Source organism: Psittacula echo (genome assembly GCF_963264785.1).
Source record: "Psittacula echo genome assembly, chromosome: 1".
NCBI classification, from domain to species: Eukaryota; Metazoa; Chordata; class Aves; order Psittaciformes; family Psittacidae; genus Psittacula; species Psittacula echo.
This window is the reverse complement of record NC_137735.1, coordinates 98,266,211-98,282,463: the sequence shown is the minus strand read 5'-3', so window position 1 is coordinate 98,282,463 and position 16,253 is coordinate 98,266,211. Positions and strand designations below refer to the sequence as shown.

Below are 16,253 nucleotides of genomic sequence, written 5' to 3'. Positions count from 1 at the left end.
CAGTACAAAACATGTTTTACAGTAATAGAAATATCTTTATTGTCCTAAGGTTATATCTTTTAATTCATTTCCCTCAGTGCTACTGTTTAAAGAACAAAGTCATGTGAAAATTAGCCTTTTTCTGCCACATCACTGTTTAACCAGAGCAGCTCCCTGACACTCAGTTCACCCAAAGAATTCACTAAAACTAGTACCAGCAAAGGGGGACAACAATGACAAATTATGTAAGATTAATGACAGCATGATTTTAAAAGCAAATTCCATCAAAAAAGCTACATTAAAAATATGCACAAAGTTCAGGACTTCCTAGTGGATTCATACTAAATTGATTCTCCTTTAACCACTGTGTGCTCATTATTACAGTACCAACTGTGCCTCACTTGTTGCACAGAACGATGGGTACTAGAGGGTAAAAAAAAACCCTATATTGATAGTAATTACTGATACTGCCCAACATAGGTGGAATTTTATTGCAGAAGGTAAAGTTGCATCAAGAATGAGCAGAAAGCAGGTAACTGGAAAAATACAGTTAAAGCAACAGCTATACATTTTTTCCAGAGAGTTTCTGTCAGATGTTTATTTTCAAATTGGTTAAATATTTCCCTACAATTTATGATGTCCACACTCTTCTGTTGTTGACCTAACTTGGCCACTCAGAAGAAGCACAAATCATCTGCAACTATCTAGTCAACATTAACTGTGCTCTGAAGGTAAGGTATAAGAACTCCATGAAAAACAGAGCCCTTCTTGTTTCCACATTAGCCATGTAAATGAGTAGCTTGGATACATATGTTTGTGTGCCTTAAGGCATAACCTGTTGCACAAAACTGAACTTGTGCAATTTAAATGATTCCAACATCGAAAGTGACATAAGAGCAATTATGCACTCATCTCGCAGCAGCCAGATCAACACTGAAAGGGAAAAAGAAAAGAACTGTGCTTAAGCAAGAGGAAGCTAGCCTAAAAGAACAAAAGTTAAGAGATAAAAGACACTAGGAAGAAAAATCATTGGGTTTAGTACTAACTGGAGTATTGTGTATGAGGGCACTGTTAATAATTGCCACTTACTTTTAATAATAATAATACATCTCCAATGCCTTATACTTCATGTTTTACATAAGTTCCTATTGTCTTGATTTAATGTTGTAATATTTAATAGCATCTTTTAAGGACAAAATCCTGATAGATTTTTGTTCTGAACTGTTAGACAAAAGTTCTGAAAACAACCGAGATGTTAATTCAGAACATGTTAAAACAGGTTAAAAGGGAAAGCATTTTCTACTTGAAACCGAATCTGTTTACAGCAGTAACAGCAGTTTTGTAACGTGATGAAGTACTAACATGGTGTCACTCATTACTTGTAATACAGGTTTACGACATACTGTACAAGGGATGGCAGAACCTCAACCAGTTACTTTAGGATTAATAGAGATAATAAAGACATAAAATTTAAGTAGTCATGTTCTGCTTTTGTAATTACAAAATACCTTACTAGTTAGTCTACTGTGTGCAAGTCAGTTGTCCAATTCAGTCCAGAAAGTGGCTTCCATAAATTGAAGGTGGGCTTTTTACCAGGCCTCCCATCATTCCAAAAATGTGAGGATTTACATGAAATCTTTCACAAAGTAAAGAGTCTTGCAAGTTAATCACCATTTCTGTTTGCAACATACATAAATCTGAATTTAAAAAGTAGAAATAACTGACTTCCATAGCTTAAAATAAGCCTAACTGAATGGAAGATTATGGGCAGAAATCTTCTCTATCCAATGGCAATTAATACATATATATATTCCATCTTAAAATTCAAAAAGTAACTGTAGAAATATTGAGTTAAAATTACCTATTTTTATGGAAGAAAATATTACTTCTGCATTTTTGTAGTAAAGTCTCCTATTTATGAAGTTCTAATTGAGGTGATAAGAAATCCAAAAAATGAAAGTGCTCAGCAGGAAAACCTTATCACACCTTTTCAGTTATATACAGGCTTATAAAGGCCATATTGACCCTTCCACTCACAGATTATTAACAAAACTAACTGACAGAGCTGTTTAATCACAAAGAAATCCACGTCAATTGTGCTGAACTGCTGAAGCTCGACATCCTTCAAGAAAAGGTGTCAAAAATAAAAGATACCATCCTTCAACCCTAACCTGTGCATGTGACAGAGCTCTTATGAATATATGTCTGAAGGGTTCACAGCACCTAATATATTCAATTATTTTTTGAAGTAGGTGGTGATTTTCCTTTCTCATAGTTAACACAGAGTACAACAATTCTCCAGGATCTCAAACTACAGTAACCACTAACCACACGATTTTGAATAATCATCTCTCTAACCCAATTTACTGGTTTGGAAACATTTTACAATATGCATTTATTGATGGAAATAACATGTATGTTCCTAAGTGTTTAAATGTTTAATTCATCAGCATTTAGACTTCTTCAAAGGCTCAAGCATTAGAAGCTGTACAAACATGACTACATACCCAACAGCCTTTTATTTTGCAGCAGCAGTGCTGTTTAGAAGATCCTCAGATAGTTCCTACTTGTCACGTGTTGGCTGGTTTCACAAAACAGTTTTGGTGTGTGTGAACTACATAGAAATCAGAGGAAACTAAAACAGAAGGTAACAAAAAAAAAAAAACCAAACTCAAGCAGGCCAGCTTGGACAGAGCCTTGGCCAGGCGGCAGAGGGTTGAAACTAGATGATCTTAAGGTCCTCTCCAACCCTAACAATTCTATGATTCTATGTTTCTATAAGCTGTGCTCCAGGTGCAAATCACTAACATACCCCAATCCCCAATGGAGAAATACAGAACTGAATAAAGTATCAATCCTTCAGATAGCATAAATCGCATGTGTGTGGAATGTTAGGTCCAACAGACCAGAATAAATCTAGTAAAGAGTTAAACACACAAATTATACACAGCATATATGAAGGGGTCCCAGCATCAACTACTGCCTATCTATAATCAGGTCTTACTGTACCAAATAACCTGCTAACAGGTCCAACCTGTGAAGTACAGATCTGCTTTTTCCAGATCAGTCTTCAAAGACTGTCTAGCATCCTGCAGTTCACAAAAAAAAAAAACCAAACCAACCAACATTAACTGTATTAAATAAAAAATGAAGTGAATTAATGATTTCTTCCACAAGTTCCCAGTCTTTCAGATTAAAGAAGTCTGACATAAAACACTATAAACAGTTAATTAGCAAAAAAAGTGATGCTAAATATGAATGAATGACAATTCTCACACAGTCAAAAAAAGAGACAGACCTCAGACCTCTTACAGTCATACAGATTTGAGCTGATTCAGCCAAATGGAAAGAAGGAGAGGAACGATTTCTGAATAAGTACACACTAAATTGATTCTGCTTTGAGAAAACATCGTATGCAGTTTTAGAAGATTGGTCTTGAATGCATTCCCAGCCTTTGCGAAAAAAAAAAAAAAAAAGTAAAAGCTTTTCCTGGATAGAAATGATAACTTGGAACCTTCTTTAAATAGCAAACGTTAGATTTTGAAGCTTATTTCTAGGACATAGAAAAGAGAACTTAACAGCAGTATGACCCAATTTGTTCAACTGTTATATGTTAAGTGCAAAGCCCAATTTTAAAGTTAAATTGTAAACCTATTTAAAGACTTTAAGAAGCTCAAAACCATAAGATATGGTAATAGTAGTTACACTGTATACTATTTCCAACTAAAATGGCTTAGATTGTGGAACTACTAGTAGGATCTCACTAGCACAACTGCAAAAAGTGTTACAAACCATAACCTGAGGACACACAGTAGTACCCACACTTCCTTCAACTGTTCGGTCAAGTATGTGCCCAGAGCTTCTCATGAATCATGACCAAAACTTTTCTTACTGTCAAAATGATCTGCTAGTTCAAATCATAATTAATTCAGTGTTAAGAAAAGTTTGGACAAACTCATTTTATTGCAAGGTGTGGTTTTTGGGGGTTCCCCCTCAAGATAAATTATTGCAGATAATTCAGTTCTTTGGAACCTCCCAGAAATGGTGAAGTGATCAGAAGGTCCAAACACTTGCTGCAAAGAGAATTACAAAATGGTTGACTTTCTCATTTTTCTTCATCCATAAAAATGTACTGCCTTGTACATATATATCACACTATTTACTTTCTTGTAGGAAAGTATACCTATGCTTCCTTAGAAAGGTCCCTCCTCTGTGTAACTAGGCTCACAGATCTATTAAAACAGTTACACATTAACAGGCTCACAATTACATGATGAAACTTGACCCATTAGACACTGTCTGACAGAGAGAGCCTTAAAAACCATCCTCCAAATCAAAGCTGCCACAGACAGAATAATTTCACTTTACTCAAGAGATATACAGGCTAATGAAGACTGGGGAATTCCTTTACCCTCAAAAAAAAAAAAAGCACATCCATGGTTGTGGGCCTTTTGTACAATTCCTCTGGATAAATCTCCACAAGCAAGTACATCTGTTAAAATTAATATACACACACACAGAAAAAGGGAAGATTTCACAAAAAAAATACATATTTGTTCTCCTAATGTAAAGCATACAAAGATTGCCGTACTTGGTCAGATCAAAGAACTGTCTACATTTTAACCTCTGCCCTCTCCTCACAAAGTCCTCTCCCTCCTCATCAGGATTACTTAGCAGCAGAAATCAGAAAGACACTAAAATGGTCATGTTTAACTATGCTGTACCTAGTAAACACAACACTGTCATTTGTACTCCTAAATCAAACAGAGATGAATAACGAATCACTGAACAATCTTATTCTCTACATTTTCCAGTTGAGGAAAATAAGGCAGATACTTCCTAAGTCTCCAGAGCAAGGCACAGCATTTCCTAACAACCCTGTTAAAAGCCTTTACTATGCTTGCTTTTTCTGCTCATTTCCTTTCTCTAGGATTATTCTGGGAGTCACCGGTTCACCTATTAGCCCTAATCCTCAGCCTGAAGCTTTTAGCTTTTGTCATCCTCTCCACAGATGTACTTCTCTCATCCAGCAAAGAATTACTGAAACCTTTTCCCATAGAAACCAAAACCACTTTCAGGAACTTTATATGTACATTTCTAGTTGATGAAAAATCCAGACCAATGATGAAGTCTTACTTACTGAGAGATTTCTTGTTGATCAGATAAACAACTATGTCCACTAAGACTTGCAGGAAACAAACCCTAACCTAAAAAGACATAGGAGCAAATCTTATCCAACAAGCTCCTTTGCTCTTTTTAAGTCTACACTGCAGCTATGAGACCATCTTTTTCTCATGTGGAAGAGAAAAACCTCACAGTTGCTTTTCATTTGTGTGCATGAGATGCACCTTCCAGTCCCTGAAAAGCAGAAAAAGTAATTTAATTTTGTAGCATGCTGGCAAGAAAGTAATAGAAACCTTCAATCATAACATCTAGCTCCACTGAAAGGATCTAGACTCAGCTGCAAAAGTGTGACCACTCTTAAAGACAGACGCCTTTCTCATCTATCTATTACTTCTTTATGGATTGTCTTTGGACAATTAGCATCTTCTACAGTAAAGCTTTAATTTTGAGCAGGTTGGTGTTTCTTAGTTGTGTTGCTTTTCACATTTATAGCATTTCCAGTAAGAGTTTAAGAGCTTTGGTATAAAGCCCTGAGTCCTCTAGCAAATCAAATGTTTAATATTAAAAGTTTCCATCTCTCAAAAGAGATGAAACCGTAAGAGTAAGCCTCATGGAGGCTTACAGCTGTGAGATCAGAGGCTGGCATAGGCTGTGTGGGTATCTTGCCTCCCTAATGAGGAAAGCTCTAGTGATCTCAAGTTACTTCGTTGCTTGCTGTTTTGTTTCATCTGAGAACTGATAATCACCTATAGTGTGGGAAGTCTAAACAATATTCCAATAGTAAAATAAAAAAAAATAATTAAAAAGAAAGGTTTGTTTGCTCACAGCAAGACAGGAGTTCTATTATAGGACACACCACTGCCTCCAGGGTCAGTACTTCCTGGTCCAAAATAACCCAAGTCTATCAATAGGTTAAGCCTGAAATGAGCACCCTTGCACTTAAAGGTCCTCCAAGACATGTTACAACACGAATGCATGTTCAGAAAGCTTTTCCCTCCCCTCAGTCAAAAATAAGTATTTGTCATCTGAGACATGATTCCACAAAAAAAGAGACCCTTAACTCAAGACAATTTCGTAACTCCTGTATGGGAAAAAGATATGCAAGCCTCACCACACTACATTAAAAAGGTAGGATTTGCTTCTCCTCCCTCCCTTCCCCCCACTAACAGGAGTAATCAGCTACCGTGAAAGAACCATATCCTGTACAAACGACCTGAAGAAAAACCAGGTTTTCTTCTAAAAATGGTTGTAGTTCATGTGCTGCCTTGTTTTAATCTTAGAAACAAGTGACAGCAATATTGAAGGAAATGCATGACCCTGTATTCTTTGGAAGCCACATCAACTTATAATTAGAAGACCATCTGTTCTCAAAATTTAATAACTCAAGGTAGCTGGTACCTGATCATCAGACAAGTAGGATCAAAAAAACCCGTAAACTCAATGTCAAGCATACTTTCTCTTGCAGAAGGCCTGCAACTATGAATCACTTAAACAGCAAGAGTATTTAGCGAAGTGCCTACTCCTTCATAGTGCTGCTCACAAGGATACAATGATGATGTAGTATATACTGGCCAGAAAAAAATAAAACCATACTTAGCTTTGATACAAATACTGGTGAGGGTTAGGTAATTTTGGACTACCATTTATTTGTTTTTCCAACCCTAGGCTGTCTCCCAGTTTCTATCCTCAGCACACTAGAGCAGGGATGTGAAATGAGAGGAAAAGAAGGGAAGAAGCAGGACAGGCTGCTACTGTAGAAACAGAAATGCACAGCAGCACAATACAGAACCCAGTAACAATGCAGAAATCATACAGCAACAGATGTTAAACAAAGCACCTTTAAAAAAAGGTAAAATTTATTCTCCACCTCTCTGCTGTATTTGCAGAGCACTGCAAAAGATGTTATACTGGACAGCTGATCTCTACCCCCTTCTCCTTCCCCTCAACAAAAAGTGTATTTTCGTTGTGTTATGCATGAGATTAGAAATGCCATCACCCCCTGGTGCTGTTCTGTGTGCTTCCAATGAACTGCTCAAGATCATTAGGAAACTACATACTGCCTTTAAATTCCTTTTGATATTGTGGAGTCAAATTCAGGAAGAATTTAACTGCCTCCAAACAACTGCTCACCCTTGCTGGCTTATAGTATTTATTTTCCAAATTAGCAACAAAGATCATTAGATATTAAAAGCAATCCATACAGGAACTGCAGGCAGCATAAGGCAGCAAAGACTAAATAATTTTTCTCAGTTTCAAGGGGATCCTGAACCAGTAGCCCCTACTCAGGGAAGAGCAAAATTTGAGTCATTTAAACATCAACAGGAAAAAGTGGTAGTACATGAATGAAAAATTTAAAGAATTAAAAGCTTGCATATAGACAAATAAATAGTTTAAGTGCAACAGCCATCAAAATCTTAGTTTTACCAACGATAACACATTACTTAGCATTCCAGTTTACAAACGAAGTTACTAAAATTAAACTGAAGAAGCCAGTCACATGGTATTTATTCCCGTAACTGTTATACATAAGTTTAACTCCTCTGATTTCTACTGCAATGATCACTAGAAGCCCTCTTAAAAGTGTTCTATGCCAGTATTTTGGCATCGGATCATGCTCATTTCAATGAGCACATACACAGACTGTTTTAATGCTTCGGGGGTTTGGGGAGGGAAGGTGAGGGAGGATGTTGTGGTGTGTTGGGTTTTTGTTTGTTTTTTTTTTTTTTTTTTTAATAATTCAGTCTCTTCCAAGGGTGAATTCATAAGAACTTTTAATGGAGGTCAACTGACAAACATTCAAATTATCATGAGATCTCTTCAAATACTGATCTAGGTGTTGATAATGACTGCCTCCATAGATTCTTTCTTTTCTTTATGGTTTAAATGTGAATACTGATTCTGCAATTGCAATACATTCTGTATATTGGTACGCTCCAGTTTCTCCCAATCAGTACAGAAGTTTTTGGTGTTCAGTCCAGGTTATATATAGGAAAAAAAAAAAAAGATAGTTCCCTCAGGATAAATAAAGAAGAACAGACTAATATTCTTTGGAAGCAAAAGTGACTATACAAAACACAATATAACAACAGGGCACGACTGATTTACAACAAGTATTTCAATAGCAAAAAGAATGATCACTAAATCAAGGGTTTTTTTGGTGATTTACTAGGACCTCTAAGTTAGAATAGAGCTTTACAAAAACTGATCATTGCAGCCTGCTTCTCAAGGCTACTAATATAACCAGAAAACCTACTTCCGCTTTGCAGTCCAACATACAACTACTGCAAGCACTAAGTAAATCACTTAGATATAACAACTAGTATCCACACAGAAGGAAACCAGCTATGCTTTTGCACCTGTATTTTTTTCCACTACAAAAAGTGACTCTGCTCTTTCTGACTCTGTTCCTCTTCTTTCTACTTAATGCCACGCAAAGACACATGAGAATACTTTATTTGGTAAAATAAAATTAGATTAGCTATAGTATCAGTACAAGGCCATTGCTAAATGCAGGAGTACCTCTGTGTTATTGCTACCAGCTATTATTAATAAGATCACTAAGCAACTAAAAAGAAGCCTGCTACAAACCAGAGCCTTACAGTTTCAAGATAAATAGTTCACACTTTAGGGAACACTCAAGGGACAAAGTTAGCAACTAAAACGACCAGAATTACAATAATGTCAAAAGAGACAAATGGCCTCTAGAGAAATACAGCAACACAGACAGGACTTCTCAGTAATATACATACTGAATGGTGGAATAATAAACTGCAACCCTAGTTAGGAGTATAATGTCTGAATAGTCTGAACACACAGTGGACAAAAAAAACCAAAAACAAAACAAAAACAAACAAACAAAAAAGGCAGGTATTCGAAATTGTCCAGAATTTAAAGTAATCCTTCCCCCACCTTAATGGCAAAAGGCACAGTTAATCTACAGAAGTTCAACAGTACCACTGACATCATCCGTTTTACTAGAAGCTGCTTTCAAGTTGGTAGTATTCCCCTTGTTTGTTTAATGGATCAAGTAGAGACCAGCTGTTCAGCCTATGCTACAGTTCAAAGCAAATCAAGGTATTAGACTCTACTTCAATAGGAAACATGGGAGAAAAGATGTATTGGGGAACCTAGATAAACACAAGAAGTCTGATTTTATTTCCTTACACAGTTGCAAACAGACAGAACACAGAATGCCTCAGATATCAAGCACTTTGGAGGAGATAGCTTTGAGTTATACTAAAAGAGAATTATGTTATAGTTTCATGCTGCAACTGAAGACAGAATGAACCTTAAAGCCGGCAACATTCTAGAAAGTCAACAGACATCTGCCACTGAAAGAATTATTTAAGTGTAATGCTGTGGGATACAGATAATGCCTTTACACCACTGACTGTAGAAATGCATATAGCACAACTAAACATCCATAACAGGAGAAAGTTTAGTTTTCTATCAACAACTAACCAGCTCGGGAATGGTATTAGTAATAGAATGATACAGTACTAAGGCAAATTAATTTTTTTTTATTCAATTAAAAAAAATTAAATCAATGGAGAAGTGAGAATTAATCTGATTTTCAGAGAAACAATATATGCATTAGAAGCTCAGTCAGTCTCAAGAGCAGCACCGAATGCATTTAAGAGGCTAACAAACAGACAACTACATTTTGAAAAGTAAGATGCTCACTCCTATGCAAAGGAGAGAACTTCTGACTCTGGAGAAGAACACTGACAAAATGCTGGAGTACACCTATCATACTCCTCCATCACATTAAAGTAGAATGTTCTTCAGGTGCTTACCCCAAACAAGGTGAAATTCCTTTCAGAAATATTTTCTTGGTTAAACTCTCTCACTCAGACATCCAAGGCCTCTAGCCACAAAAAGACCACAGAAATAGATCAAAGTAAAAAGATGTTTTCAGCAGTACCACATTATTTCAGCTGAAACATAAATTAGATCTTAAATACAGATCAGTCAAATGTGGGAAATTTCAATGCAGGGTGTCAGACATCAAATTTGCCTTGCACTACTTATTCTAATGGACAATCACCTTGGTATACACAAATTTCAACTTAGAGGAGTTCCTTTGTTCTCAACTTCCACATAGTCCACCATGGTCCAATTCTTAGGGAAATTATTTCTATCAAAATACAAAAAATACCCACTGCCTTTCCTTCCCTCTTCTGGCTTCTAAGGAAGAGGTTTCCAAGGAAACCTTAAACCACACACACTAAAAAAAATAATATATATTACTTTTCAACTCAAAAAAAAATACAGTTCCTACTAAAGCGTGCTGAGGAGAGGGATACCATGCCAAAACCAAGCTCCTATTCATTGGCACCATCAATTCCTCCTTGAATTCGCAGGGGTTTGTTAACCTTCGAGAAATCACTCACGCTCTCCTTTTGGCTTCTTGCAAAGTATAACTGGGCAACTAATCTACATTGCACTGAAATCTATTTTATTTTTCCAAGAACCTATGTTAATTGCAGGAATACTTTCCATGCTTAGTTTTGAGCTTTTCAAAATGAAATGATAATAACACTCCCCATTTATGAAAAGAAAGTATTTTCTGGCTCTTCAAGATAAGTAACAGAAGATGAAAATAAAGGAGCATATGCTGCACCCCACAGCTGTAGTATTTGCTCAGAGTAGCTGAGGAATGAAGCTGTGCTGCACCACAGCTGGTGAATATATCACAACTCAGCAAGTCTAAAGCACTCTCAATCAAAATGAAAGCTGTATGGGGGCATGTACATGATATTGTCAGTATTATCACAGTATAACAGTATGCTAGAGATTGGAAGGGACCTCAAAAGATCATCTAGTCCAATCCCCCTGCCGGAGCAGGAACACCTAGATGAGGTTACACATATCCAAGATATCCCTGCTACCTATTGCCCTAAGACGACAACCAGAGAGATGTAATTGCTTCAGACAGGTAGCATGCTCTTTAGTCTCCTCTGATCTTTATTGGATCCAGAAAATTTCTTGGAAATCAGTAAGCAATACGTCAATAATTGTGATTTATTTGCACACATTCTCAAGAAATAAGAAAGAAAACCCAGACACCAGAGCATTTTTCACAAGAGGCTGAGGTAGCAATCAAACAGAGGTCACATCTTCACATATTTTTTAACAATTTTTAACAACTTTTAACAATTTTTTAACAGCTTCCAAAACCAAGAGGCAATTCAATCATTCAAAGTTGAGGTGACAAGAACACCAATAAAAAAAAAAACAAACCAAAACCAAACAATCAGGGACAATCAAGTGTGTAGAGGACTAAAGAGCCAAGACCACAGCAAAGAGATTGAGATAACTACCAGATAACAGCATGAGTCAGCCAGTATCTTGGCTCCAGGAGTTGAGCCCATTTTCAACAATATATTTGGCCTTAGCTAAATTTAATACAAATCGCAAGTTCTGCACACATGGGAAGTCTTTATTAAAAGTGATGTGCTAAAATACTTGGTTTTAGATCTAAAACATCAGTTCCTGCAATTATACTGGAACTCACTTTATGGGGAGGCTGGAAAGATAATGAAGAGATTTTTCTGGTCCCCAAACAGATCAGAGAAATCCCTTGTTCAGTCTCTAAACACAGAAGTCTGTTTAATTACAGCAAATCCTATTAAACTGATCTTCCTTATAAAGGGCTGAAGTGACCAACTCCAAAAGGCTATAAAAGACACAATGGATTCAGAATTTAATTAGGACATACTGTTAGCTAACTATAATCTATTAATTAGCATTCTTAGTTTTTACAGCTCATTGCAATAATATCCTTTTCCTTTTAAATTGCACCCTTCTTTTTTCAGGCCAAAGTTATACAATTCTACCAGTGTAGTAGTAATTACAGTGATTGCCTAGAGAACAGCAGCCTGGAAATATCTGTAAATGTTTAATTAGGGGATAAAGGAAAGACAAGGAAAAAAAAGAAATCAGATAGAGGAATCACTGTTCTCCAGTCTGTGTGTTTAGTAACCACGTAATCCATTCTAAACCATACATTCATTGCATTTTTCTTGCAAGATTTCCACAGCATCCTAAAATGTCAAAACTGATTTCAGAACGTTACTATAGTCTAAGATATTACATTTGGTATGAAAACAGAACCTAAAAATGAAAAAAACTTAGGAATTATTGACCTGCAGCTGAAATACAAAGAGCATCCGAAACTTGAGTGAATGATATTTTATGTATTCATTATACTGGTACTATACCATTATAACTAAAATTTTCACCAGACTACTCCCTCTGACAAAATCCTACTTTTATAATAAAAGTATTTAGCTTTAGGTTTTCTTCACTCCAAGAAGACACACACAAATGAGTACAAAATACCACACACATTAACAAATTCTCTATTGTGATACTTACCATTCAGTAAGAATACAGCTATAAAATGACACAAGTTTATTAAATTATTTCATACTAACTCAAGAAAAGCAACTAACTTTCTTCAACTCAGTTCTTTAAGAAGTGAAAAGAAGATCGCAAACAGCTTCAGTGTAGCAGATTATCACTAACCAAAAGGAGTCTACTATTTAAGAGAGGTCACCTGACAGTAAAACATGTCAAGTACTACCACTGCTGTTTTTTCCCTCCAGCAGTTTCCCTCTTCCACCTTTTAAAGCAAATCTTGAAAAAGTGCTGCCTAAAATAGCAAGTATACCTTAAGAGCTTCAAGAACATGATCATGCTTGAATTATGGAAACTATTTAATTAAACTTTCTTAGATATTTAAAAACCTCAGGAAGGAAAGTAATTTTATCACAGTGAAAGCTGACTTAATTTCAGGAAACTTTGGAGTTGGACTCTGAGCCTGTTTTCTATAAGAGTGATGAGGTTTCTTACTGGAGGGTCCAGAGAGATGTCTAACTCACATTTGTTGAGAAACAACTAAACAGGAGGACACTGACTCGGAGACAACTAGCTACTCCCAGATTAAACTAGCAAAACGTTCTAGGTGGGAAACGTTTTTAAAAAGCTTTTAATAAGTAGAGCTGAGTACAAAGAGACCTCAACTTTAATCTACCTCTCAGTTTCATTCTAATTTAGGGATGCTTTTAAGAGGGACAAAAGAACTAGACAGCCAAGATCCTCTGATCTTTTGCCTATTCCCTAAGTAGCCAGACCACTACAAAAAAAAAAAAGGTAGGGTGCTTTACGATAGTTGCATAACAAGATATGCACAGCCTGTGACAAAAGAACAGATGTACAGGTATTTAACAGTGTTACTTTAGTATAGCCAAGAACACAATCTATACCTGTCTGTGAAAACCGCAGCACTGGAGGTTTTATCTGGAGCTCTAAAATAAGACCAGTGTAATGTGAACTTTGTTTTACTGGCAATCTGTCAACATTCAGCAACAGTTCAGTTGTATTTGGGGTCAACGCCCCAAGGAATGCTGCAAGAGGTAAGCACTACAGAAATACTAATTACGAACAGGGTAAAATACATCCAAAAGTAAACTGAGTGGTTAGCACCAATCCTAGGAAAAATAACACAACACACAGGAGAACTGAGTGCTCAAGAAGTGACTTGCAAGTCTGACAAGAAACATTTAAAAAGAGGCCTGCAAGCTGAAAGTGCATCTTATTCATATGAACTACCTGAGAAAAGCACCAACATAACTCAGCTGCTTAAACATGACATGCAAGTTTATTGAACTTATTCAATCATGCCACTGCATTAACACAACAGTGACGTTAGATGACAAACCTGGTTTTCTTCTTGCAAAACTCTATATTGCTCCTTCCAAATGGTGATTTTTGAAGCTTCATCTTTCCTCAGAGCTCTCTCCTTTTTTAGCTCAGGACTCCAGAAGGTCTTGATACTGTTCATGGAAGAACTCAGCTTGCTTTCTTTCACCTCCACATCCTTGCGAAGCAGATCATTTTCTCTTAGTACTTCTTTGAGTTGTGTCTGCAGATCCATTATTGTGTTATCCCTAGCCTGGCGCAGTGAGTGAGGCACAGTGGATGCCATACTCACTGGAGGGAGATGGTGCTCTCCAAATGCAATAGTATCACTGGCAACTCCACTACTAGCAATGTTAGGGCTGCTACCCATTGCAGTCATCCTAACTCCATAAGGCAGCCGCCCCCCAGATCGGCCCAAAGTCATGGTGCTTTTTGGGGTGTCTGCACCCACGTTCTCATGGTCACTTAGATACATAGGGCCAGATGTAGCATAGGCAGCATTTAAGGACTGAATATTTTCCATTGAAAGGGTTTTCCCACTGCCACCCCCAGTACTACTCCCAGAACTGCCTCCTGTGCTGTTGGTTCGACGATGGCCCAAGCGTGGTGACCGTGGCAGCCTTGGTGAACGCCCTGGACTCTGGGTGCTTGGCTCAACCTTACCAACTGACCGAGCACTTCCATACATGATTAAGCTGGTGGTGTGAGGCAATTATATAGGCATAAATCAGGATTGAGAGAAATCCTGTTAAGGTGTTCTACAGTTATAAGTCAGCTTAAGGCCAATCACAACTTATAAAAGATCCAGTTGTCCATCTTTGAAGTCACGTGCTCACGATGTTCAGAACCATATCTGTATCAAAAAGAATAACATATTAAAATCTGTATCAATAAAAAATAACTTAGTAAATGCCTAGTTTATCACAAAATATTTTGTCCCACATTAGCATGAAGTGTATTCTACTACCTTTACACTTCTCCACCATCTTTTCAATTTCTACACACAAAAAAGCAATTTTTATTTAAATTTTAATATTTAAACTCAAAAAGGAACTTCTATTCTTGCTTTTCTGTTGTTATATTATCACAGTAAGGAGGAAAAAAATTCAACCCATAACTTTTTATCTACAGAAGTTAACTTATTTTCTTGTTTCTAACTGGCCCTAGTTCTTTACCTATTACCTTTCCGAGCAGGAGAGATAATCAAAATTGAAAGATAAAAAAAAACTACTGAATGGGCTTTACAGCACTGCTAGGTTCTATAGGACACGGTTTCTAAACCCTGCTGCTGTGAAAATAATCTTGCAAATGGGAAGGTAGATGGACAAAATTATTCTGATCATGACCTTGACTAGCAGGTCCCTCTGGTGTTCCTGTCAGCCCTCCTTCAAAGTCAGAACCAAATCCAAGAAACATCATGAAATCATTACTGACCACAAAGCTTAAGCAACTGTAGATACAACTCTGAAAGAACAGTAATAACACACCAAATGGGACCAATTTGGTTAAGAGGAACAAAAGAATCACACCTGCACAGAAAACTGGTTCAAGTGTCTTATTTTCTCTCAAACTGGGATTCGGTCCAAAACAAAAATCTTTGTTAAGGTCAAGCAAAGATTTCAATCCAAATATGCTTCTTATTAACCAGCTCAGATTAATTCCATTAAATAATATAATTGCAAAAGCAGTAATCTCTTAAGAAAACAGAACAGTACCATATCATCATAGTGCAGTTCCTCCTCCCCTCTACTTCTTTAAACAAGAACTCTGATAGCACATGCAATAAAATTCCATGGTTTTGCACTGTTAACATTATGCTGTTCTACAAGTGCTAGTAGGTAACTCTTCAGAGGCACTGGGCTGAGACCAGTGTTAGTAGCCAAGATCGCACAGAGGAGCAAGAAACAGATGAAATCCACTCTTGTGGCTGAACTACTGTAATTTAGGGCTACTCCTATTATAGAGTTCTCCCTTTTTTCCCCCCTATTTCTTCCACTGTACACTATTTCAAGCCACTGTTGGGCTCAACTGAAATGAAAACTAAAACACTGAAACATTCCTGATCTGACCTCTCCCCATCAGATGAAAAGAGTACAGATAGTGTCCAAAGAGCAGCATCATCTTACATATCCCAGTATCTTTACTTTCACACCAGCTTTCATCTAGCTTCACCTTTTGCTTGGAAGTAAGGTTTGCCAGATATTAGGAATCAATTTTTCCAAACCCTATGGCACATTTGTGAGATAATAACTGGGCAAGAAGATGTAAGATTAGGCTCAAAAGAAGAGTACACTTACAAAAGAAACTGTAAAAATAGTACAAGTGGGTGGAGGGGAAGAGACCAAAAAATTAACATTGCAAAGAAGACTGGAAAAGGGTAGAAAGAAAAAATTAAAAGCTTGATAAAGAAAAGACACATCATTTTTTCCTTTCAGAAACAAGTT

The 16,253-nt window shown here is 36.8% G+C and overlaps 1 protein-coding gene across 1 annotated transcript in view; it reads right to left on the bottom strand.

Moving 5' to 3' along the window:
* The window catches only part of ERC1 (ELKS/RAB6-interacting/CAST family member 1), a 286,136-nt gene that overhangs the window by 260,511 nt on the left and 9,372 nt on the right, over window positions 1-16,253 (bottom strand). The window contains exon 2 of the mRNA XM_080623933.1: window positions 13,829-14,662. Coding sequence (XP_080480059.1) covers window positions 13,829-14,497 — 669 coding nt within the window. The 5' untranslated portion in view covers window positions 14,498-14,662. The remainder of the gene's footprint in view (window positions 1-13,828; window positions 14,663-16,253) is intronic.